At 40.7% G+C, this 24,584-nt stretch overlaps 1 protein-coding gene and 1 pseudogene across 2 annotated transcripts in view; one reads left to right on the plus strand and one right to left on the minus strand.

Annotated features, from left to right (window-relative positions):
• Positions 1 to 24,584, minus strand: part of Sel1l2 (SEL1L2 adaptor subunit of ERAD E3 ligase) — a 126,387-nt gene that overhangs the window by 35,800 nt on the left and 66,003 nt on the right. For both annotated transcript variants that reach the window (XM_031372061.1, XM_031372060.1), the window contains exons 4-8: positions 14,426 to 14,528; positions 11,691 to 11,853; positions 2,628 to 2,681; positions 1,058 to 1,117; positions 890 to 971 (exon numbers count right to left, since the gene is read on the minus strand). In XM_031372061.1, the coding sequence (XP_031227921.1) occupies positions 890 to 971; positions 1,058 to 1,117; positions 2,628 to 2,681; positions 11,691 to 11,853; positions 14,426 to 14,528 (462 nt within the window). The remainder of the gene's footprint in view (positions 1 to 889; positions 972 to 1,057; positions 1,118 to 2,627; positions 2,682 to 11,690; positions 11,854 to 14,425; positions 14,529 to 24,584) is intronic.
• Positions 8,411 to 8,806, plus strand: LOC116090628 (annotated as a pseudogene).

Here is a 24,584-nt window from a genome sequence, read left to right on the forward strand (position 1 = left end):
TTTTAAAAAAATAATTAAGGTTGCTCAAACTCTAGAGTATACTAAAAATATTGCATTAATCAGATGTTAGTAATAGATAACCTTTACTATTTTGATAAATGTACGCCAACTGGTATTGATTTATGAGTGCAGGTGTATGTCTGTGCACATGCACATGAGTGTAAGCATGCGTGCGTGTGTATGTGTGTGTGTTTGTGTGTGTGTATGTACCCTGGTGTGTGTAGATGTGTGAGTATGGAGGCCAGGAGTCAACCTTGAGTTTCTTCCTTCAAGGGCTATCCATCTTGTTTTTTGATGCAAGGCCTGTGACTAACCTAGAACTCGCTGAGGAAGTATGCTAGTTACCCAGGAAGCCCAGGGATCAGCCTGTCTCTGTTTCTCCAGCGCTGAGATTACAAATATGTGCCACTACTCCCTGCTCTTGATTTAGGGCTTGAACTCACATCTTTATGCTTGCACAAGAAGGCCTTCAGCAGCCAAGCCATATCCCATTCCCACCTGGTGTTGATATTTTAAAAACTGCTTGGTAAAAGTCTGTTTTTATTTCTAATGCTGGGGGATTGAGCAAAACCCACATTTTTGTAGATGCTAGGCAAGCGCTCTGTCACTGACATAAGCTTCAGGTCTGTTTGTATTAACATGAATTATGAATGCTGAGGGTGGTGGCACACACCTTCAATTCCAGTACTTGGGAAGCAGAGGCATGCGGTTCTCTGTGAGTTTGATGTCAGCCTGGTTTATATAGAGAGTTCCAGGCCAGGCAAAGCTATACACAATGAGACATTGTCTCAAACAAAAGCAAAAACAAAACCAAATAAACAAAATACAACCATCAATCAAACAAATGCCACTCCACCCCACCCCCCAAAGAATTATGAGAATTACTTACTATAATCTGCCACTTTCTTGTAATGATTCAGAGCAACTTCACAATTTTGCAGAACATTAATTCCTGAAAAGTATCTGTACCCCTAGAAAGCAAGCATGCATAGGTGATAACATGCAGAGAATGCTGTAGTTACATATATTTTGGTCTAAGAATATTTAATTTACAAACCAGAATCATCTGAGACATCATGCTTCCTCCAGCACTTCCAAAGGTATAATATATCAGTGCCTAAGGTACAAGAAACACAATTACATTGGTTTCCTAGCTTTGAAACTCAAACCAAGCATTGTTTTTTCCATTCATACCCCAGTAATAACCTGAGAGCCACTCACTCCAAAGTATGTCTCAAGTTTCAATCTGTTCTGTTACGATGGTTTCCATTTTGAGGGTTACCAGGGAGTAGAGAGTGGGATAAAGGCATGACAGATGGTACACCACTTTTTTTTTCATCTTGCTGGCACATGCCTTTGATCCTAGCACTTGGGAAGCAGAGGCAGGTGGATTTCTGAGTTCTAGGCCAGTGTGGTCTACAGAGTGAGTTCCAGGACAGCCAAGGCTACACAGAGAAACCCTGACTTGAAAAAAAATAATCCAATGAAGTAGTACTCATGAAATTTGTAGGCAAATGGATGCAACTAGAAAATATTATCCTGGGTGAGGTAACCCAATCACAAAAGAACACACATGGTATGCATTCTCTGACAAGTGGATATTAGCCCAGAAGCTCAGAATACCCAAGATACAATTCACAAGCCACATGAAACTCAAGAAGGAAGACCAAAATGTGGGTGCTTCTGTCCTTCTTAGAAGGGGGAACAAAATACCCATGAAAGGAGTTACAGAGACAAAGTGTGGAGCAGAGAGTGAAGGAATGATCATCCAGAGACTGCCCCACCTGGGGATCCATCCCACATACAGCTACCAAACCCAGACACTATTGTGGATGCCAGCAAGTGCTTGCTGACAGAAGCCTGTTATAGCTGTTTCCTGAGAGGCTCTACCAGTGCCTGACAAGTACAGAGGTGTATGCTCACAGCCAACCAATGGACTGAGCACAGGTTCCCCAATGGAGGAGCTAGAGAAAGGACCCAAGGAGCTGAAGGGGTTTACAGCCCCACAGGAGGAACAACAATATGAGCAAACCAGTACTCCCAGAGCTCCCAGGGACTAAACCACCAACCAAAGAGCACACATGGTGGGACTAATGGCTCCAGCAGCATATGTATAGTAGAGGATGGCCTAGTCGGTTATCAATGGGAAGAGAGGCCCTTGGTCCTGTGAAGGCTCTATGCCTCAGTGTAGGGGAATGCCAAGGCCAGGAAGTGGGAGAGGATGGGTTGGTGAGCAGGAGAGGTGGGGAGGGGATAGGGGTTTTCAGAGGGGAAACCAGGAAAGGGGATAACATTTGAAATGTTAATAAAAAATACCCTATGAAATAGATATTACATACCTTTGGTAAAGAACATGGCATATGAGGCTTTAAGAAGTTTGTGGCAGATTGCTAAATTCCTATGTAGTGGGCACTTTTATACCTCACTACAGAAAGCCTCTCTAAGAGTAGATTGTATCCAATGTTCCTTTTTTGTTGTTGTTTTTATTTGAGGCAGGGTTTCTCTGTATAGCCCTGGCTATCCTGGAACTCACTCTGTAGACCAGGCTGGCTTCAAACTCAGAACTCTGCCAATGTTCCTTTAAATCAATAAGTTTTGTTCCAGGAAAAAAATAGTGTTGACTTTACCTTGGCTTGGTCATAATCCATTCCTATTCCATAAGAAGATAAAAATCCTAATGCCTGAAGGGCAAAAGAAAACACAAAACTGAATCAACCAATGTTTCATAATTGTTATCTATTTATTTTTGTATCTACTTATTTTATGTGTATGATTGTTTTGTGTCTATGTGCACCCTATAGGCCTGGTGCCCTCAGATGTAAGAAAAGGGCCATTGGATTTCCTGAAACTGGCATTATAGATGGCTGTGTACCACCATGTGGGTTCTGGGAATCGAATCTTGGTCCTTTGCAAGAGCAACAAGTGCTGCTAACCACTGAGCCATCTCTCCAATCACATAATGTTTTGGCCTATATTGATAAGAGATATTTTACATATGTTTTTAATAATAATTTATACGGTTGGTTTATTTATAATACCATAACAAAGAGTTTTTGTTACAGTTATGAGAATTTAAGAAATATTACAATACTGGGAGGATTACACGATATATGTGATTCTTTGATAATTCTTATTGTACTTTAGAATATGGCTTAGAAGTAAAGATTGAAGTCAGGCATGGTGGTGCACGTCTGTAACCGCAGAAGGCTGAGTCTGAGGCTGGGGCAGTAGATCCAGGGCGTCAGGCCAGCCTGGGCTACATAGAAAGACCTGGTCTCAAAAACAAAAACAAACAATAACAAGACAAATAAAAAAACAAAAGCAAGCAAACTAAAAAATGTTATAACTGCATGGTTGATATATGTTTTCTTTTGCTGTAAATATAATTTTCTCTGATATGTTAATATTTTCTTTTTCCTTTGCTGTGTTATGGGACTTGAGCCCAGGGCCTCACATGTGCTTAGCAGGAGTTCTAATACTGAGCTGTCCCCCCACCTGTTAATCGAGCATTTTCAGTCATATTTCAAAAATAAAATAGGATTGATATAACAAGATATTTAAGTCAAAATATACCGAATAAAGAGGGAAAGTCTGATCACGGAGCAAGATGGAGGCATTGGGAGCTCCAGCCTCCAGCTGTCACAGACACAGTATGCCATCCAAAAGCTTTTATAGAAACCACAGAAACAAGTTAAATCGGTGCATCAGTGGGACGCACCAAGCCGGAAGTGCGATTCAAAGCCCACGCAGGCAGCTCCCAGATGGTTTGACCTATGATTTTTCACATTCGTGATGGTGTGAAAGCAATACACGCTCTGTAGAAACTGTGTTTCAATCTGGATTTGGTCATTTCCTGGGTTGGTGGGCACGGGCTACTATACTCTCAGGATGTCGAGCAAGGGCAGCGAGCTGCAGTTCCTGGGCAAATGTGGTCACAAGGGTGGTCTACTTTGTGATGTTTGTGTTGGCAAGTTATAGTGTCTGGAAAGTGATGCAGGCGTAAGTGCATTTCAATTTGTGATATTTTCGATTCTTATGGGCTCTGTCAGATTCATTCCTGCCTGCCGCTGTCTGTGTGAGCACTTCTTGGTTCTGATTGGGCCGCTATGGTAGTCTCTAGTCTCCTCTTGTGGGTTCCTTGTCTGTGATTACTGTTAGACCCCCTCATCAAGCTCTTAAGTATACAAGCTCGTACATGTCAAGGTGCATCAAGATCCAATAATTTAGTCACCTCAGAAAATGAATAATTGTATCATTTCAAGGATAAGAAACTTGGCTACTTCTTGCTTATTTATTTTATCAGTAGCACTATTTGTGCCCATATATGTGTATGTGTTCCTCATATATAGTATAGTATAGTGTATATATAGTTCCTCAGGCACCATCTTCTTTGTTTTTGTTTTTGTTTTTTTTTGGGGGGGGTGGGGAGCAGAATCACTTACTGGCCTGGAACCTAGTAGGCTAAGCTTTCCTGGGATGGCTGGCCAACAAGCTACAGGGATTACACACTATCTTTGCCTCCCTAGTGTTGGAGTTACAAGTTCATGTCATCCGCCCTGGCTTTTTATGTGGGCCTGGAGCTAGAGCCCAGATCCTCATCTTTACAGAGCAAGCACTCTCCCAGCTGAGCCATATCCCTAGTCCTGTATCCCCAGTCCTGTGTTGAGTCTGCGATTAGGAAGTTGGCTCTAGAAGTTGTTATTTTTCCCTCAAAAGCATAGCAATTCTAACATAATAGTCTAACTTGTGTCCTTTACATAATCTGTCCGCTGATAAAAGCCTCTGATCATGTAAATCTTCATACACTCCTTTAGGCTTAGGAAACTTCCTTTTAAAGGACATGCCCAGGACACACTCCTTGCAAGTGGAAGGCCCTATAACTCCTCTATATCTGACAGCGTCTATTTGAAATGGCTCAATTGGCCTTTTTGAAAGGACACCACTAGCCCATTTTAGATTAAAAAAAAAGTTTCTTCTTGGAACTCGTGGCAGTTCTCGATCCTGCTCAATCTAGAATCTGGCTCAATTACGCCGAAACTTTGACAGTTAACAACTATATTGACTTTTAAAGTGAAGGTATCATTCGGGCCACCGAGAGTGCATCATTTTGTTCAGAGCCCAGCAAACATGTTGGCCTGATCCTTTAGGAAAACTATGTAAACTGGTGAAGCTGTGAAGTGAAGTTGGCATTAAATGCCCACTCTGTGTTGGGGAGGGAACATCTCTCTCTGTAAAGCTCTCTGAAAATGTAAGGTCTGGAACATTGTGATACCATTTTGTGTGATCAAACCGGGGTCATGCTTCCTCCCTCTTTTTTTTTTTTTTGGTTTTCTGAGACAGGATTTCTCTGTGTATCCCTGGCTGTCCTGGAACTCACTCTGTAGCCCAGGCTGGCCTCGAACTCAGAAATCTGCCTGCCTCTGCCTCCCAAGTGCTGGGATTAAAGGCGTGCGCCACCACCGCCCGGCTGCTTCCTCCCTCTTTAGCAGAGGGATAACAATGAAAGGCTGTACGTTCACCTCATTTTTATTGTTTTTATGCAGCATGACAGGACAATAGAAGAAGCAGACAGACATCGAGGGCTGACACTCAGAGGCGTGTGCTGAGGACCGCCACGTCCTTCCCTTTACGCTTGAGTGTTGCTACCTAACAACGTCACAATCATCAGCTTTTAGTAGTTCTTGTATTTTTTTCCCCCTTTCCTATTTTTGAGATAAGGATAAGACTAGATGAATTGTAAAATGATTAAATCTTAATTCGGGAAGGAAACATTCTGTGAGTTGAAAGAAGAGCCGTAGCATCTGTGACGTGTTAGCAGTTTTGAAGGTCACATTCTGCATACTGGATTGCTCAGAAGACCCGATTCTGCCATTTTGCTCATGCCATTTAACACAGGGTTTATAGTACCTGGGATTTACCGTGAAGGTTTTAGTGTAATGGATATTTCATTGTGTTTTAAGGTAAATTACTTGGGGTAGGCAGTAACAATTTAAAAATATAATATTCCTCTGTTTTTCTTTTTCTAAGAAATTGCTAACAGAGAAAAAAGATTAAAGAATTTCCCTCTAATTACTGCAGAGAGCTGGGAAGCTTTGCGATCATTACTTTTGGCTCAAACCACACGTCAAAGCAAAGCGTGAATCAGTTCTAATGAGTAACTCAGACACTATTAATATAAGGCCATTAACGTCCAAAACACTCAACAAAAGCCTAGACGCATCAAAGTGATTACTGGATGGCTCCTAGAGATGATCTTCTCAGCCATTGCATGGTGCTAATGACTTAGTCCTTCCAGGAAATGCTTCAACACTTCAAATTTGAGATAAATGAAGAATGTGTGGAGCCTTTGCCACTGAGATATAATTATTTTCAAGTCACAAAACATGTTAAAATGTCACGCCACTCACATCTTTTTCTTTTATACATCCATTGTAGTTATTTTTATATGCTAGAAGGGATTTTCTTAAATCTCTAAGAAAATTGTTTTTAATTGTATTGCTAACAAAGTGTAATAACTTTAATTTTTTTTACATTTATGGGTCTCTCTCTCTCTCTCTCTCTCTGTGTGTGTGTATGTGTTTGTGTGTGTGTGTGAGAGAGAGAGAGAGACAGAGAGAGAGAGAGAGAGAGAGAGAGAGAGAGAGAGAGAGAGAGAGAGAGATAGTATGCATATGGCATTCAGAAGACAACTCCTGGGAATCAGGTATAATCCTCTCACAGGCAATCAAATTCAGGTTTCAGGCTACACGGATGAGCATCTGCTTAGGCCATTTTCATGGGGATCACTCTATATAGTTCTTATCATCGGGAAAGCACTGAGCCGTTGTAGAGCATTGCAGTGTGCTATCTTTACACTTAATTACTGTTGCTGCCCTTTGAAGGATTTCCTTCAGTTTATTTGGATTTTAAAAAATTTGCATCTTTCTGAGATCTCTGACATTTCCACTTTGTTTTTCAGAATTTCTAATTGTTTTCCCTTTTCCTGAGACATCATAAGCATCCATTATTCACTGTCTCTCTCTCTCTGTTCATGCACATACACACACAAACACACACACATACACTTTACATATTATATATATGTCTCTATATATACACAGAGAGACATAATATATATAATATCATATATAATAATGTTATTATTTGGTCACATTTTCCAGATCTTTAGGTACATTTCTGTGTGACATTTCCTAGCTTTGGGAAACATTTCCAACAATGTGGACAGTGTTCCTAGATCAGGCTAGCTCAAACAGCACGCCAACGAAGACGCACCCAAACAGCCCTATTGAAGGGTTATCTGGTCCCTGCCCTCAGCTAGCCACCAAACTACTCATTGTTTGTGGCACAGAGTCTCTTCAACTGCATGTTCTCTGTAAGACAAAATAAACAGCAGCAGTAGCAACAAAAACCAGGATGAAAGCAACACCCAGGGAAGGAAGTGCTGCTACACTGACATGGTTGATAGTCCTGGCTCAGCATCAAATCCAGATACAGTCCTGGAGAATTCCTGTTCCTCCACGTGCACATGATGTTTCCCAGGCCACAAAAGGAGTCCAGGATGCCACAGTAGGTAGAAGTGGGTTTTAGTGCAGGACTTTCCCCAACAATAGTATAACTTGGCGTATTTAACAATATGATGGAAACTTGCATATCAGATCGGAGTTAACTTCTTTTAGGTTAAGTTTGTTTACACACATGATCTCTTCTGGTCTTCCTTGAGAGACCGGAAACACACATGCTGGGCAGGGAACCGCCATTTTTACATATGAGGAAATTAATGTAGAAAACAAGGACTGGCTGACCCAAAAGACAGAACCGTTGAAGTGAACAGGTCGGTATGCTTCGGTGTTCTTCAGCGTTTGCTAAGGACTACGGCAGGGACTATTCACTCACTTCTTCCAGCAGCTCTATGAGGCTTGCACATTGTTTGTCAGCCTCCTTTTCAGGTTTGGAGAAACTGAAGTTTGGGGACATAACTTCTTTGGGGATATCAAAAATGAGCACAAGATGGAAAAGGAACTAGAGTGTAGAACTCAGAGCAACATATGATTGACGGGGTCTGGGAACTCCCTGCTTTGCTACCTTACTGTGGCACCGTGCAGCCTACAACTGCATTTCCTAGAGTTTCCCATCAGCGCCTGCTTCTCTATAAAAAGATGATCACCGCAATTCACAGCCAGTGGTTACAGCTTAGAGCTGTCTCTTCTGCTACTAGGCTTGCCTTAGAAAATTGTCTTCTGATTATCTTTAAAGACAATGGCAAGCACTTCAATCAGAGGGTCGAAACGTATAGAAGCACTGAAAATAAGAAAAGAAATTATGCTGCTGCTCCTGGTGCTGCTTGTTTGCTCCTTCAGTGAGACCCTGTGCCTCTTGTGAAGCAGCAGCTGAGGAAACCCCGGCGCTCGCCATGGCCGACGAGAAACCCAAGGAAGGAGTCAAGACTGAGAACAACAATCATATTAATTTGAAGGTGGCGGGACAGGATGGTTCTGTGGTGCAGTTTAAGATGAAGAGGTATACACCACTTAGTAAACTAATGAAAGCCGGTTGTGAACGGCAGGGTTTGGCAATGAGGCAGATCAGATTCCGGTTTGATGGGCAACCAATCAACGAGACAGACTGACCTGCACAGTTGGAAATGGAGGACGAAGAGACGATTGATGAGTTCCAGCAGCAGACTTGGAGATGTCTACTAAAAAGGGAGCCTGCTACTTTACTCCAGAATTTTGTTATAGACCAAGAATACATTCTCAAGTATAAAGCTGCAATTTGGTCCTGCCACATCCCGACTACTACAGTATAGTTTTCTCTCTTCTTTCATTTCCTTGTCTCCATTTCTTTACTGTACGTAAAGTAACTGGTGTGTGTGCACATGCTTATTGCTCTTTTTTTCTTTTTCTTTTTTAAACTAAATGGCCAATGTTCTGTTCTGGTTGACATCAGGTGGAGATGGTCTGGGGGAAAGTCCTGGGTCTGTGAAAATACCCCCTTCTCCATTAATGGCATGCTCATTCAGCTCTTATCTTTATATTCCAGTTAGTTATTTTACTCTCATTGTTTTAACAAAAGAACTCCAAACCACCAAATCCCTGCATACCTTGTTCGATTGGAGAATTTTAATGTTTTTCATTTATCATGTAAAACCAACGACAATTTTATAACTTTTTTGTACATAGCTGTTACATGTAGGGCAATCTGTCTTTAAGTAGGGATAAATTACTCTTGAACGAAATGATCCTAGATAGTTTTCCCTTCAAGTCAAGTGTCTTGTTGTTTAAATAAACTTCTTGTTAAAAAAAAAAAGAAAAGAAATTATGAAAATAAGGAAAGAAAGGTGGTATAAATGCTGAGGACATCTAGAGCTTTATATTTTTGGTTAATCAAACTCTGGAGATTGAACAAATCTTATATTTTATTATCATTCACAGAATATATATATATTTGTATATATAGAGAGCAGCAAAAATATGTGGTCTCCTTTATTTATAAATATCCTATATAGTTATAAAAATTCTAGAAGTATAATAGCGGGGAAAATATTTTTATAGCTTCCTTCTGCTTAACTGAAACGATGTCTTCTCAAACTATCTATCAACTTCTCTCCTTTTTATAATAATGAGCATGAGGTTCCAGGCATGTAAGTTGAGTTCCTACAATAACTCAATTAAGCCATTCATGACCAATTAACTAATAATTTATTCAACTTTGCATTTTTTTTTTTGTCTAAGATACTTTGCTAAATTCCAGAGACTATTGAGCAAGACGTGGGATCTAAGATTTTATAATTATCTTAACTTTATAGGTATGATTTAGAGACGTCATGGGTATTTGGGTCAACTTCTTCTGGCTCAACTAAGCATACAGATCCACAGGATCTCCATGGAACTCATTTACCACCAGTCTTATTGGAAAGCAGGGAGCAAATGAACCACAGTGGCCCAGTGGCTAAGTATCAAGCCATCTTCAGTAATGTACACCATCTGGTAGGAGCTGACATCCCAGATACCTCAGAAGGGGACTCAGATGCAAGTTGAGACCTACGTGGGGAGGATGTGAAGCCACCTTGGTGTAAATGCCTTGTTCCTCACAATAACTACTCTACAAGTACAGACACAGCTTTCCCATCAAAAAGATTTACCACCACCAGGTTCAATAGTTCATTATAGTTTCTCTCTCTCCAAAAGCAGTTTGCCACTCAGAGGCCATTTCCATCATAAGTCATGCTAGGTAGAGACATAGTTAAAATTTTATTCTTATCAGGTTACCTGGGAAACAGAATTAGAGTGTGAACCAAAGGTCAGATTCTTGTGCAGAAGAAGGGAAAGGGCTTTGTTCAATAAGTAGCTTATCCACTAGGCAAACATAATAGTGTATTCAAACTTAATCTGACTCCATGCCTAGTTTCTGTATTATACTGGCTGATGACAAAAAAGGTCTCTAGGTGTTCACCTTTTAGGCAACTTTACTTTTGTCTTCATATTTCCTGAATTCTTATATTTTTATTTTTTGTTAATGGCCATGGATTTTGTTTGTAAGACAGAGAAATCCTCTTAGTAAAACACTATAGTGATGTAAAAGCACACCCTAGCTTTGTATTAAGTAGCTGAAACAAAATGATGGCTGTGGTTGCATGATCATTAGGATCATCTACAAAGAGAGCTTCACTGGGCAACAAGCCAAATGAAAAATACACGGTGGCCCTCATAATATCTGAACCAGGGGGACTGGCTCCTGAAGGCCTTTGTCTTTTTATTCTCTTCTTACTTCCTACCTCTCTCTTGCCAGGTAGCCAAAGAATGACCTTAGATTCTGTTTCTCCTGCCTCTGCCTCCTGAGTGCTGGAATTATAGTATGGACCACCAAGCCCTGTTGTAGGAGATGCTGGAGCTCACACACAAGACTTCATTCATGCCAGGAAAGCACACTACCAACTGATTTACATCCTGAGCCCCAGCCTTTTGATTTTCTATGAGATAATTATTTTATTCTTTTTTTTAAAGCTTTACTTTATTTATTTTATGTATATGAGTACACTGTAGCTGTACAGATAGCCATGAGCTGGCTCCAGCCCACTTGCTCCGGTGTAATACACTGTAGCTGTCTTCAGACGCACCAGAAGAGGGCATCAGATCTCATTATGGGTGGTTGTAAGCCACCATGTGGTTGCTGGGATCCGAACTCAGGACCTTCAGAAGAGCAGTCAGTGCTCTTACCCACTGAGCCATCTCGCCAGCCCTATTTTATTCTTTACATAAAGTAAAACACATCTATTAAAACAGAAGAAGAAATGTACTTAGCTTTTAAAAGACTTGAAATTGAAAGTCAGGCAAACATTAATCTATTAATCTATTATTAAGAATAGGTTTTGTTCCACACTTCTTTGTAAAGATGAACACATTCTATATGTAGTTTAACAATATTTGGGTTCAGAGGTCTTATGTGAAAACATACACATGGATTGGTGGAAGATAGATTAGAGAACAGCATTGCTCCTGTGAACTAGAAGAACTTATCCTTGCCTCCTGCTGTACTCCCAAAGGACACCATTTCAGTGCGTTCTGAGTGGCCATAGGTCTGGGTGCAGGCAGTAGGGCACGAGTATTATTTCTTTTCCCTTTTCATATATTTGTTTATGTTAATTGTGGACGTAGTTATTGAAAATAATTTCATTGTCTTTCAAAACTCACATTTTGGGCTTTGTACGATCCTTCTTTAGCCAAGGATTCATATAACTGGATAGCTGCTGTTATGTTTTGCATGCCGAAACTTCCAAACAGCAAGGCGTCGGCCATTTTTTCCATAGCTTTCAAATTTCCCATGTCAGCTGCTCTGTTGAAGAGTGTGTAGGCTCTGTTTGGAGAATGTAAAGTAAGGAATTTGATTATCAAAAGATGAGAATTTCTGCTCCCTACCTTTCTACCAGGATAACTGTAGTCGTCATTATTAGTAATGATGCAGATTTGGTGAAATCCATTACATCTCTAGACCAATAATGTTTTCACCTCTATGTCAGTCAAAGATTTAAATTTCAAATATGTCTGGCAAATTATGAAGCCACTAAAACCGGAAGAATTAGAGTCTTTCTAAATCTCCATTCACTAGCCTGTAGTTTGTCACAATCTCATTGTGTAAGACTAGTGACACTCATGGACAAAGTATCTAGAACAATAAACGGGTACTTGATGGAAGAGAGATGAAGAGTTTCAGACTAGACCATAATAACCTTAGTCTTCAAGCTCTCTACATTGTTGCACTCTACTCAGAGATTTGGGGCTTTAAAAAAAAATGAATGGATTCTGTGGATTCTGTTGTTTGTCTACGACTGGCTACCATAGTTCGAGGATGCCTCCCCACATGACCATGCCTAGTCTACATTAATCAGTTAGTTATGGTGCTGGGAATTAAACCCATTCTAGGTTTTTGCGTGTGCTAATCAAGTGCTTTACCATTGAGCTACATCAACATGCCTCATTTTGAAACAGAGACACACTATGTAGTGTTAAAGTCACCATCCTCCTGACTCTATTTCCTAAACACTGGGATTACATAATGCAAAAAGGCAGGGCACTTTGTCCCCCTTTTTTGTTGGGAAGAGGCGGCCAGGTCCCATTCCTTCTATTATTCATTTCAAGCATCCTTGCTTGCTTTGTCTCTATAGCTGCCATTCACGAGTTAATCCTGGAGGAAGAAATAATAAACGGTTATCTCCTAATCACTCGGTGTCAGGCTCTAGGCTGGGAGATGATGTTTAGTCCAGGACACAAAACAGTGAAGGAAGCTGCCTAGGACACAACAGCTGGTAAATGCTTAGGGATGAACTGATCTCAAGGTCCTAGCTGGGGCCTTAATGTTGATGCCAAGTTGTGTCCCACAGCTGGGATAGAACAAACTTATGACTTCCTTCCTTTATTTATTTTAAAGATTTATTTATTTATTTTATGTATATGAATACACTATTGCTCTCTCTTCAGACACACCAGAAGATTCCACTACAGATGATTGTCAGCCACCATGTGGTTGCTGGGAATTGAACTCAGGACCTTCTGAAAGAGCAGTCAGTGCTCTTAACTGCTGAGCCATCTCTCCAGTCCCTATGACTTCCTTCGTAGATAAGGTAGATGTGAGTGTGAAGAGTATATGTTGGCTGAGATCATGTGGCCACTGTTTCCTTAATCTCCTAGGTATGACTGTCGCCACCACATCTAAAAAGTTTTGATTCTCTACTCCGGTGTTTATTTGTTCTTTTTCAAAATTATTTTTTAAAAATTGTGTATGTTCACCTACAGACACCTGATTTTGACAAAGAAGCCAAAAACCATACAAAGGAAAAAAGAAAGCATCTTCAACAAATGGTGTTGGTCTAACTGGATGTTTGCACGTCATGCTGGTCACCCAACAGTTGGAGTGGGGGCTTTCCCTGACTGCCTGTGGATCCTGTTCCCCTAACTGGGATGCCTAGTCTTGCCTCAGTGGGAGAGGATGTGCCTCAGTGACTTCAGTGACTTTAGGTTCTAGGGCGGGCTAGTACCACCAACTTCTCAGAGGAGAAGGGGAGGGGTGACTGGGAGAGGGGCCATGTAAGGGGAGGTTGGGAGGAGAAAGGGGCTATGACCAGGATATAAAATGAATAAGTAAATAAATAATGGGAAAAAGTTCTCTCACTTTCTCTAGTATTGTACATGTATATGTACATAAACGTGTGTGTATGTTGAGACCAGATATTGACATTGGATATCTCCCTTTGTTTACCCTCCACGATATTCTTCGGATTCAAGGTCTCTTGCTGGGCTCTTAGAACCACTTAGCCAGACAGGTAGCTGAGAACCTTGGGGGATCTGCTTGTTCCCACCTCCAGTGCTGGGGTGACAGGTGATATACCATGCCTGGCTTTTACATATGCGCTCTGGATTCAAACTCAGGTTCTTGTGTTCACATGGCAGACAACCCAGAGATTGCCATCTCCCTAGCCTCCCTCCTAGTGCTTTATCGGTAAAAATGAAGTACCACTCACCTCAAAAGGCTCATCTTTGAACAAAACAGCATCATATATATTAAAGTGCCTTGAATGCCATAGGTCTATGCAAATACTCAGGAAGAAAGGATGCTAAAACATCAACCACTTTATTTCAATTGAAATTTATCATAAATTAGAATAAAACCTATTTTGCTGAATGGCCCTATCAGTGATTCATCTGAATTTTGCTTCATGGAAAGGGACTCCAATCTCATACACAATCCTTTTGCTTGTTAAGGGTGATGATTCTGAGAATCTTTAAATAATCCTTGAACCCTTTTAAAAGCACAAGGTGATGAACAAGATAAGCATATCTATTATTCCAATAAGGTTTTAAAAATAAACTGGATTTTAAGATTGTCTTCTTTTCACTTGGCAATGACTTGGCTAAAGGCACTAGATACTTACTCTGTTTTTTGTTTTTGGCTTTTAGACTCCTGGAGAATCTTGTTGCCCATTTTAAATAGCTCATCTCCTTTATCTGTGATACTTTTCTTGGCTGGCTTTTTGACTATATGGGCACAAAAAGAAAAAAAAAACAATTTTATTTCTATTTTTAAATTTTGAGAGACATTGTGATGCTGGGCTAGCAGTTTGTTTTGAATTTTGCTTCTTATTTATTACCTATTTAAGTATTTGCATTTCAGGTAGAATGTTTGGTACTATTCCTGGCTAAGGGGCCTGGAAAATAGAGGAAAGAGATGCTCCCAATTGAAGGAGAGGTCTTCCCAGCCCAAGAAAATGATCTGGGTTGCTCTAAGCAGGCGAGGGGCTCCCAGTATACCCTAGAGAGAGGTAGGATTTTAGGCACTGTGTTCTTAGCCCTGGCTGCCAATGCCTCCCTTATCAGTGTCACTTGGCCCACAAACTTAGACCACTGAGGTTCTACAAATACATGGGCAGCAGGTATCTCCAGGATGACCAAGGATAGGCATAGGAGCTGAAGAGGCAATCTTCTTGAAAAGTTTTCTCTGTGGAAGGTGTCTAACATTCCTTAAAACCTTCTTGAGATGCTGAGAAGACAAGTGAACTATCAATAATAACTTGCCTTGTTTAGGTGGGGACTGACATCAATGATGAGACTCGAGAAAATTAAAGGCATATTTTCCTAACATTCATGTAACACTAAAATTTTTTTTTATGAACACTATTGCTTGGTTTTTTTTGATAAGGAAAACTAATTAATGAGACTCAATTCTCCACTCTTCAACTCTGTTCTCTCTCTCTCTCTCATATCTGTCTGTCTGTCTGTCTGTCTTTCTCTGCTCCGTGTGAGATATTTCTTCCTCTGCCTCCAAGTTGATTACAGCACACAGTGGAACCTGATTAGAAAAATAGAACCTGGAGCCTTTTCAAAGGAAAGGCATTTGGGACTTGAAGCCTCATTAACAAGATCACAATGAACTTTAAGTGGCTCTTTTTCTTCTCCCAGACAAGATAACAAGAGTTGTCTATTTTTAAAAAAATAGAAGAAAATAACCAAAAAGCAAATTTAACATTATTTCAAATGCTTCAAGTTATTCAATCAATTCAGAAACACCAGACATTTTAGCATCTAATTTCTGCTTTGAGTTATATCTTATCTATACTTATGATTAAAAGGAAAAAAAAAGTAGTTAGGTAAAAACTGACTAATATGTCTGGAATAGCAATTGTTGACATTAGCATGCTTTCAAAGCGTGAGCATATATTCTGGAAGATTGTCTCTATTCCTCCCCAGGGCTGTTGCTTTTATTAGTAATTTTTTTTTTTTTTTTGCCTTCCCAAACATATTGAACTACATATTTTTGCTACTATAGTAGGATTCAATTTCCAGATAAAGTTATCTTGTTGATGCTTTAATTTTGTTCTTATGATTTGAAGGCCTCCAAATTTGAGGAATGCACAGTAAGGAAATGATTTTAGGAGGCATTCTGAGTTTGATGTGAGAGAGGCTAGATAGACACATGGGAATAAAACCAACAGAGTGGGGCGGGGCATTGAGACCAACATGGTGCACCAAGACAACTGCGGATAGTCTTCTGCTTATTACTAAATAGTAACACCTCTGTCCATATCATCATCCTTGTAGAATTGCTCCCGTCACACATCTTGACACATCAAACAAACAAACCAACAAACGAACCTCACAGGAGGATGGCAAAGAGTATGTGTGAAACTTATTCTTGGAAAATCATAACCCAGTCCTGGAATTTCTTGTCTCCCTCAAACACACATACACCTTTTAATTCCTCAATAATTCTCTTCACCATCGAAGCTTGCCCGTAAGGTCTAGCTAACTAAAAATCATAGGTGGTGTGACTCTAGAGAAACCCATAGCTTCTCTTGAGGATATGTTTCTGAGCTAGGACAGAAAGACAGTGGAACATAAGGGGATATGGAAAGGTTAGAACAGAGACCCTTATTCTGGAGTCTGGTTGAAGTTTTCAGTAGCTGAGAATCAAGAACTAGAGTAGTTGGGCATGGTGGCACACACCTTAAATCCAAGGACTTGGGAGGCAGAGGCAGGTGGGTCTCTGATTCAGGCCAGCCTGGTTTACAGAATGAGTTCCAGGACAGCCAGGGCTATAGAGAAGAGCAGCAGCAGCAACAACAACAGCAACAACAACAACAACAACAACAAAGATTTAAAGCACAATTAACATTTACTATATCTTACATAGAGACAAAATTCCTTTTATATATAGATATTTCAAATAGGAATGTTGAAATAGCAATGAAATGTTCCCAATGTCTGGCACATATGACCTTCAAATATGGCCTCTCTTGTTCGTTTCTGAGACATTTTCTGGGAATCTAACAAACAAAACTATTAATTTTTGTTTACAGTGAAAAACATTCCACCTTCCTGTACAATGTGGGTGAGCTTGAGTTTTAATTTATCAGTTATAATTCCATCCAATGCACTCCTTGGAACCAAAATATGAACTCAGTGGTTGAAAATAAAAAGGTTCTTTAACAGCTCTTTGAGATGTAACTTTAGAAGCCACCTTTGGTGGCTACTGTAAAGACACCCAGTGTGACTCCCTCTTGAGAAGCTCACACTCACACAGTAGGTGTATCACCTCCTTTACCAGAGCCCCTTTCTTTCTTGCTTAAATCTACATTGAAATGTCTTTGCATTAAACTCTAACTCTGCATCATACTTAGTCGTGCCGAAGTTCTTTTCATTTTGAAGTCAAGAATCCCAGCCTTACTGGAGAGGAAGGCTCTGCAAAGAGTTCAGGCTACTGTAGGCAGCTGTAGCATGGAGTAGTGTCTGGCCTATACCCCACTGCTGCTGCTGCTCTTATTCTGTAACCAAGGATCCCATCTCCCCTGACCCCCAATTCCTTACTTTGTATTTAATTTTTCCTCTGACAGTGATGAGTACTTAGAAACACTGGATAAAGGGCTCTGTTTGATCTGTTAGTCTTTTAATATTTTTCCACTCTGTACCAGCAGCCAAAGACTCAAAGGGCCTCCCAAGTTTGGCATTCTCTCATTGGCCAACCTGTAGGTGCCTGTTTTCCGCTTACGAAAAAGCCTTACTGATGAAAGATATTTTATACTTTCATTTTGCTGCTGTGATAAAAATACTCTGACAACTTAGAGGAGGAAAAGATTTATTCCAGCTTACTAGTTATAGTCTATGACTGAGAAATGTCAGGGCAGGGACTTGAAGGAGAAACCATGGCAGACTGCCATTGTTGGCTCATTCCCAGGGCCACATTTAGTTAGTCTTCATTTGTTTTAGGTTTTATTTGTTTTTACTGTATGCATATAACTGTTTAGCCTGTATGTGTAACTGTATGCGTATGATTGGTGTCTGCAGAAGTCAGAAAAGGGTGTCAGGGCCTTTAGAACAGGAGTTAGTAATGGTTGTGAGCCACTATGTAGGTGCTGGGAATTGAACCTGGGTCCTTTGCAAGAACAAGTGCTGTTAACTACTGGATCATCTTTCCAGACTTTAGCTTTCTTATATAGCTGAGGACCATCTGCCCAGAGAGTGATACCATCCAGAGTGGCCTGGGCCCTCCTCCATCTATTAAGGGAATCAAGATAATTCTGAGCACCTAGGCATGGTAACATATGTCTTTAATTTTAGCACTCAGGAGGCAAAGGCCGGCAGATTTCTGGTAGTTTGAGGCCAGCCTAATCTTCATAGTGAATTTCAGGAGAGCCAGAACACAGACTCTCTTTCTCTCTCTCTCTCTCTCTCTGAAAGAAAGAGATAGTCTTCTATAAACATGGCCACAGACTTATCTGATCTATTGATCTGATCTTATTGATCCCTCAATTGAGACTATCACCTCAGTTGACTCTAGTCTCTGTCTTGTTGACAGGTAAAGGTAATTAGAACAAAATTTTGGAAATGGGCTTCACAAACTAGGGTGAGGAGTAGGTGTACCAGAACTGTAAATCTAGTTCTGAGCCATCTGTGACACCCTATTCTGGCCTCCATGCTCAGCAGGCTCACACACACACACACACACACACACACACACACACACACACACACACACGCGCGCACGCACACACGCGCGCGCACACACACATACAGGGCATAGACATACACATGTAGGCAAAAACGCTCATACATAAAGTCTAAAATAAAAATTGAAAATTAAAAAAAGAGAGAATTAGGTATGCCAGAGATCTTCTTAAGATGACAGTGATTATGGAACTTGTTGTAACTAAGCTTAATGAATTTTATATTTCAACATGTGTCAGAGACACATTAAGGTGTGACATAAGATGTAGAGAGGCTTTTGACGTTTGTGACTTCCTCTTCCTTATTTTCATTAATATATGTCTTAGATGACTCCAGGAGTGTCAGCCACCTTGCCCAAAGCACCTTCATTTGGAGAGAAGGTCTTTGAAGAGATGTTTCAGATGAGTCATCTATGAAAGTTCCCAATTCAGTGTGCCTGGTATTCTAATGAGAAGAGGAGACACCAGGGTGCACAGGTACAGAGAAGAGACGTGTCACAGTGTGGGGCTTTTGGTGCTCCTAGGGCAGGAGAGTCTTCTATCAGAGCCTAGGGCGCTCTGTCCTTTATTATCAGTTAAAACTATCTTTCAAGCTGCATATGCCTTAAGGCATTCCCGTCCACCACTTTAATCTTTTAAATCTATGTTCGTTAACCTTGAGCTAAGCTCGTCTCCAAAGGTGTCTATTATCTTTCTTAAATTGAGTCATTAAACGGAGCGAGCTAAGGAATGAACCTATGCCTCAAAGAATATGCACAGTCTCTGTAATATAATTTTTGTATATTTTTTTTCTTTTTCCTTTTCTGCTTTGGAAATATCTCCTATTACTTCCTAGCCTGCTGCAGGAATTAAACTCCATTTTTTTCATGTCTTAGTTATACTCATTTTGGCTCTGTATTTGTGTTGGCTTACAAGGAATTAGTCAGAAAATGACCTTCTATAAGCCAGGGATAGAAGCCTTCAAATGTCACCAAACCTGCCAGCTCCTTGGTTTTAGAATTTGGGTCCACCGCGCTGCAAGAAAACATTATTTCTGTTGTTCAAGTCACTTGGTCCACAGTATTTTGTTATGACAGCACTAGGAAACTGAGATGCTCACTCTCCCTTTAGAATAGACTCACCCAGACCAGAGCACGGGCTATCTGCCAAAGGTAGGAGGGACTGCAGTTTTCCTCTGTCTCTCTAGGTCTCCAGCCTAGTGCTCTGACTTTGTTAGACAGTTGGACGGCCCAGTCACCCACTTCTACAAGGCTTGCCTTTTGAGATTATAAGTAAGCAGTATGGTTGGTAAACCTCCTTGTGTGTGATAGTTCCTGGACCCAGGTCACCTTTCCATGGAAGCTGAAAGCACTGGTCATCTTTGGCTCATACTGCCGACCCTTCAATTGCCAACTTTCCTAAATTAGAATGTTCAAGAGTCACATACAAGTAAATACATCCTTTGTAAAGACACTTAGGTGTACCTATCTTTCTCGAGATGCCTGTGCGGACTCCTGACCTGTACTGCCTCCATCCTGTGCCTCACATTAGAGCGCCATCTTCTCCCCAAATACTTTGCTCTGCTCTTTCCTTCGCCTTTTGCTACATTCTTCCTTTTTTTATTTTTAACCTCAGTCTCTAAAATATTAACCTTCAGATTACAAGTAAATACATTTTAAGTCACCTAGGAAACATAAAGGATAAAAACATAATTTATTAATTATTTCACATCTCAAGTTACGTTTGCATCATGAATTATGAAAAGGATCATTGAGAATAAAGGAACTGATGGGCAATCCAGGAGTCTTTGAGTCTGACCACGAGTCAGGTGTATTCACAAAATGACGGAGATAAAAACAGAAGGTTCTTTCCTACCGCAGCAAAGCCAGCTAACACTGACTGCTGTGTCCTTCCCACTGACTGCAGTTGTATTTAATATAGAACAACTTCAGCCTCTGGCTTTTCAGGATTCACATCAGGCTAACTCTTCACATTCATCCTTATGTGCGCCAGGAAGACAGAATATTGTCAAAGAAGGGAGAATAATGATCTGTTACTAAAAATAACATTGCATCCAAGAAAGAATGACTCAGCACAAGGGTTAGCAGATATGATTAACTCAGACACACTTAAGTCAGAACAACACTACTGCAATAATACACTTGATTGTCTACTGACCATTGTCACCAAACACCAAGACCCTCATGGGTACCAGAGGGGGCCGTAGACAGTGTTAACTGTGGAAATAAAATACTCCCTCTCTTTAAGCGTAAATGAAATCAGGATTCTGGCTTGAGATATAATTTACTATCTACAACTCTTAATTTGGCTAAAAGAAATATATTTTATAAAATAAAGAAGAATCAAGCCACTATATAATAGCAGGTGTTAATACTTATAGAGCAGTTAGTGCTAGACAGTCCTCAGTGCTTATATTTGCTAATTTTTTTCCGCTGACTGTAAGGACTGTTATCATTCTCTGTTAGTGCTGAGGTAAGGTGGACACAGATGAGCCAGGTAGCCTGACCAAGGTCACTCTGCTGGTAGTCAATCCTAGGCTACACTAGGGGCTAATGTAGCTACTGCTCCTTTCAAAGACACAAGTTTTGAAACTGTGGGTCTCACGTTTAGGCATCTACAAGAGGAGTTTCCCGACTGAATTAGCCATCACTTTCCAAGAATGGAATAAATTCATTTATGTGTAACAGTGTTGACCTGAAAAAGCCTTTCAGCAAGCAGTAGGAGAGAGAATAAGGGGTGCCTGTTGACTACCCTGAAAAGCAGATGGTGAGAGTTGCGTTTGAGAATGTGCCTTTTTCTCTCCACTCCCCAGTGTGGAAGCTTGGAATTAGTCATCTGGAGGAGGAGAACTGAAAACCCTGACACCAAGCTCCCTAAAGTCAGGTGTTTCCTTCTCACCCTTCCCCGAAAGACTTAAGATTGATTCATCCTTTTCTGGAAGAGATGTGAGTGACCTCTAGTCAACACCACTTGGACCTGAGACATAGTTTTTGAAGCTAATGCTTTGAGATCAAGAGGGAAAAGAGGTCTTTCTAGTGAGCGACCTGAGAGAGACATTCATCCTTTACTCTCAGCCTCTCTCCTCACTGTGAAGTGTCTCTGGACCCTCATCTGGAACAAGTTGGATTGGGCAGAGGAAGGCCCCGATGTAGATTTGATAAAATACTTTTCCAGTACCCAACAGGGCATCTTGGAGCAATTGTCAGCTCAGGATTGTCCCAAGTAAAACAAGATGATCAGGGCTTTCTACTCCTGGTCTGATGGCAGTTGGCAAGAACACCCAGGGGGCAGCCATCTATATGCAGCTGTCTGTCTGGGAATACTGTCCCATTTAGAACTGGAAATTAAAGGCTGTCTGGAATTAGGGATATGTCCCTCATTAAAGGGGTGTTTGTCTGGCACTTGTCAGTGTCTGTTGCAAATATCAAAAAGTCAACAAAACAGAATGCAAAATTTTAGATTGCAGAAACAAGAAAAAGGAATCTCCAAATTAGATTTATGTAAGTTGTGAATATATCTCCTCCAACCAAGGATGTGGTAGTGACTGAGAAAGATAACTAAAATGAAAGCTGATTAATCTCATGGGGGTCAGGAAGGAACACAAGAGCCTGCAAGATTGGGGCTCCACCACTCTAGCACTCAGGCTGGCTATTGATTTGTCAGCTAACAATTTAATAAGGGTAATTACTGTTTTAGATTTAATTTTATCTCAGGAGAAAGGATTAGCTGTTGAAGTCACAGTACTAAGGCCCTCTGGGGGAAAATGTTTGCGCCATTTTCAAACAAGTAACGGCCGTAAGAGCATCATGTTTAGCATTAATCAACATCACTCAAGTGTGCTCTAGAAGTCTAAGGCTTTATTACTTTTGTGTGTCACCTATAGTACAGCATACTTCAAAGAAAATTCTGAGTTTGAACTCAGTTCTGAGACCATGTACTAACTCTGCACAGAGACAAGTTGATTCAATTTTAATTCATCAAGTATTTATTCATTCTGAGTATTTGGCAGACACAGTGCCAGGAACACATCTTGCTTTTAAGTAATGGGGATGCAACTACTCTTCGTTATATTTGGGAAGCTCTGGGTTAAAGAATGATTGGCAGTATTGAAAATGAGTCACTGCTGTTTTCAAAGTGTGGAAAACCATATGCATGCTCTAGAGACTTCAGCTTGATGTTGATCGTTTCCATTTCTAGAGTAGAAGCATTTTGAGATGAGTTAGGCTACGTTTTGTTTCTCTTTTTCTGGTGTACTCAGAAGCCTGGGGAAAAGCACTTATTCAGAATACCTATATCTCATTGCCAAGATGGCATTTCATGCACAGAAATGTTAGAGTCTAGACCAAATAAATCAGAATTCAGCAAGGTTTACGGTGAACCTGTAATCATGACTAACCCCATGTTATTACTTCATTTCTACAGCTTGCGAAGTTCAAATGTTCCTATTAGAGAGGATTGTACCTTGACAGCTTTCTCTTTTTTAACTCCTGATGCCCAAGTAGTGTTTTTATGCTATATACAGTTATGGGGAACACAAAATCATAAGAGTCAGTTTATGTGTAGACAACCTGGTGTTGTTATAGTTATCTGGCCTGAGTCAAGATGGCTAATGATAGACACGGGAGGGATGGAATACAAGTTATCACAAAGTGGCTGACATCAAATGTCTGCAGAATCTAAAACTTAACAGGGATATAATCTGTTATGTAACTATTGCTGGCAGAATGTCACATTAGTGTGAATTTTATATAAATTTGGCCCTGTAGTCAGAAGCCAGAGATCCTCTGCTATCATCAGCCTGCCTACTTGTGTCTATAGGCCTGTCTCTCCAAGAGGCCAATGTGTCTGTCTCTATATGTGTATCAGTACCTGCCTGTGTGTATGTCTGGCTACCTGGTATTCTATGTGCTGGCTTTTTTTTTTTCTGAGTGAAAAGGCATGTTATATCTGTCTATGACTTCTTGTAATCTCTTTTACCTCCCTGGCTCCAGTGACCCTCCTTGTCTCTTGGCATCACCTCACACCCATTGACTCACAGCAAAATGCAACATCTTCTTGAGTTGTTCTAAAAGAATATTCCCTTTATAAAATGAGTCTGAGATTGCAGACTTAAGATTTCACAGAACAGAAAGAGAGGCTGATATATTCCAGGGATTAAAATAGCTTCTTTGGTCATCTGAGGCATGGATGATTTAAACCCATGACTTGGGATCTCCCAATTTTGGAGTTCATTGGCATCCTGATTTAACCTTGCTGGCTCCTAACATTGCCCCGTGCTTTTCTCCGTAACTCCTCTTACCTTTTCACAAACAGGGAGAGCTGGGAAGCTGGGCGTGGCATCATACATCTGTAATGCCACTTAGGAGGCAAAGGCAGGAGGAAGGAAAGGTCAAGATCACTCTCTCATTCTTTCTGCACAGGGAATTCTAGGACAGCCTGGGATACCTGAGACCCTACCAAAACAAACAAACAGAGTCTCATCAGCATGACTGTCTAAGCATCAGTCAAACAAGAATGACACCAGTAGACATGTTACCATGAAAGAGGGAGAAAGCTGAGAGACGTTAATTAACCCTACATGGAGAACTTCAGGCTACTAAGGTATGCTGAGAGCAGGAGAGAGAGTCTTCCCCAGGGAACAACCCACTAATTCTTATCTAACACCAACTGATCAGCCCTGAAAATGGATACAGGTAATATTTTACAGACTGAGCAGGTTGTGTTTATGTACCACACACCACCACCAATGCCGCCACTTAAATTTTTAAAAAGAGGCCATGAGTTTGAAAGAGAAGGTTTGGAAGAGAGGAAAGCGATGAGAGAACTGATATTATAAATCTCAAAATTTGAAAGCACAAACAACTCGAGGAGCTTGAGGAGTCTTACGGAAGAGTTAGGAGAAAAATTGAGGGACACAAAGAGGACAAGAAGACCAACAAAGTCAACTAACCTGGACCCTTGGGAACTCCCAGAGACCGAATCACCAACCAAAGAGTGATCACAGGCTGGACCTAGGCCCCCTGCTCATATGTAGCAGATGAGCAGCTTGGTCTTCATGTGGTCTCCTCAAACAACAGCAGGGGCTGTCCCTGAG

The sequence above is a fragment of the Mastomys coucha genome, unplaced genomic scaffold, assembly GCF_008632895.1.
Source record: "Mastomys coucha isolate ucsf_1 unplaced genomic scaffold, UCSF_Mcou_1 pScaffold15, whole genome shotgun sequence".
Taxonomy (NCBI): domain Eukaryota; kingdom Metazoa; phylum Chordata; class Mammalia; order Rodentia; family Muridae; genus Mastomys; species Mastomys coucha.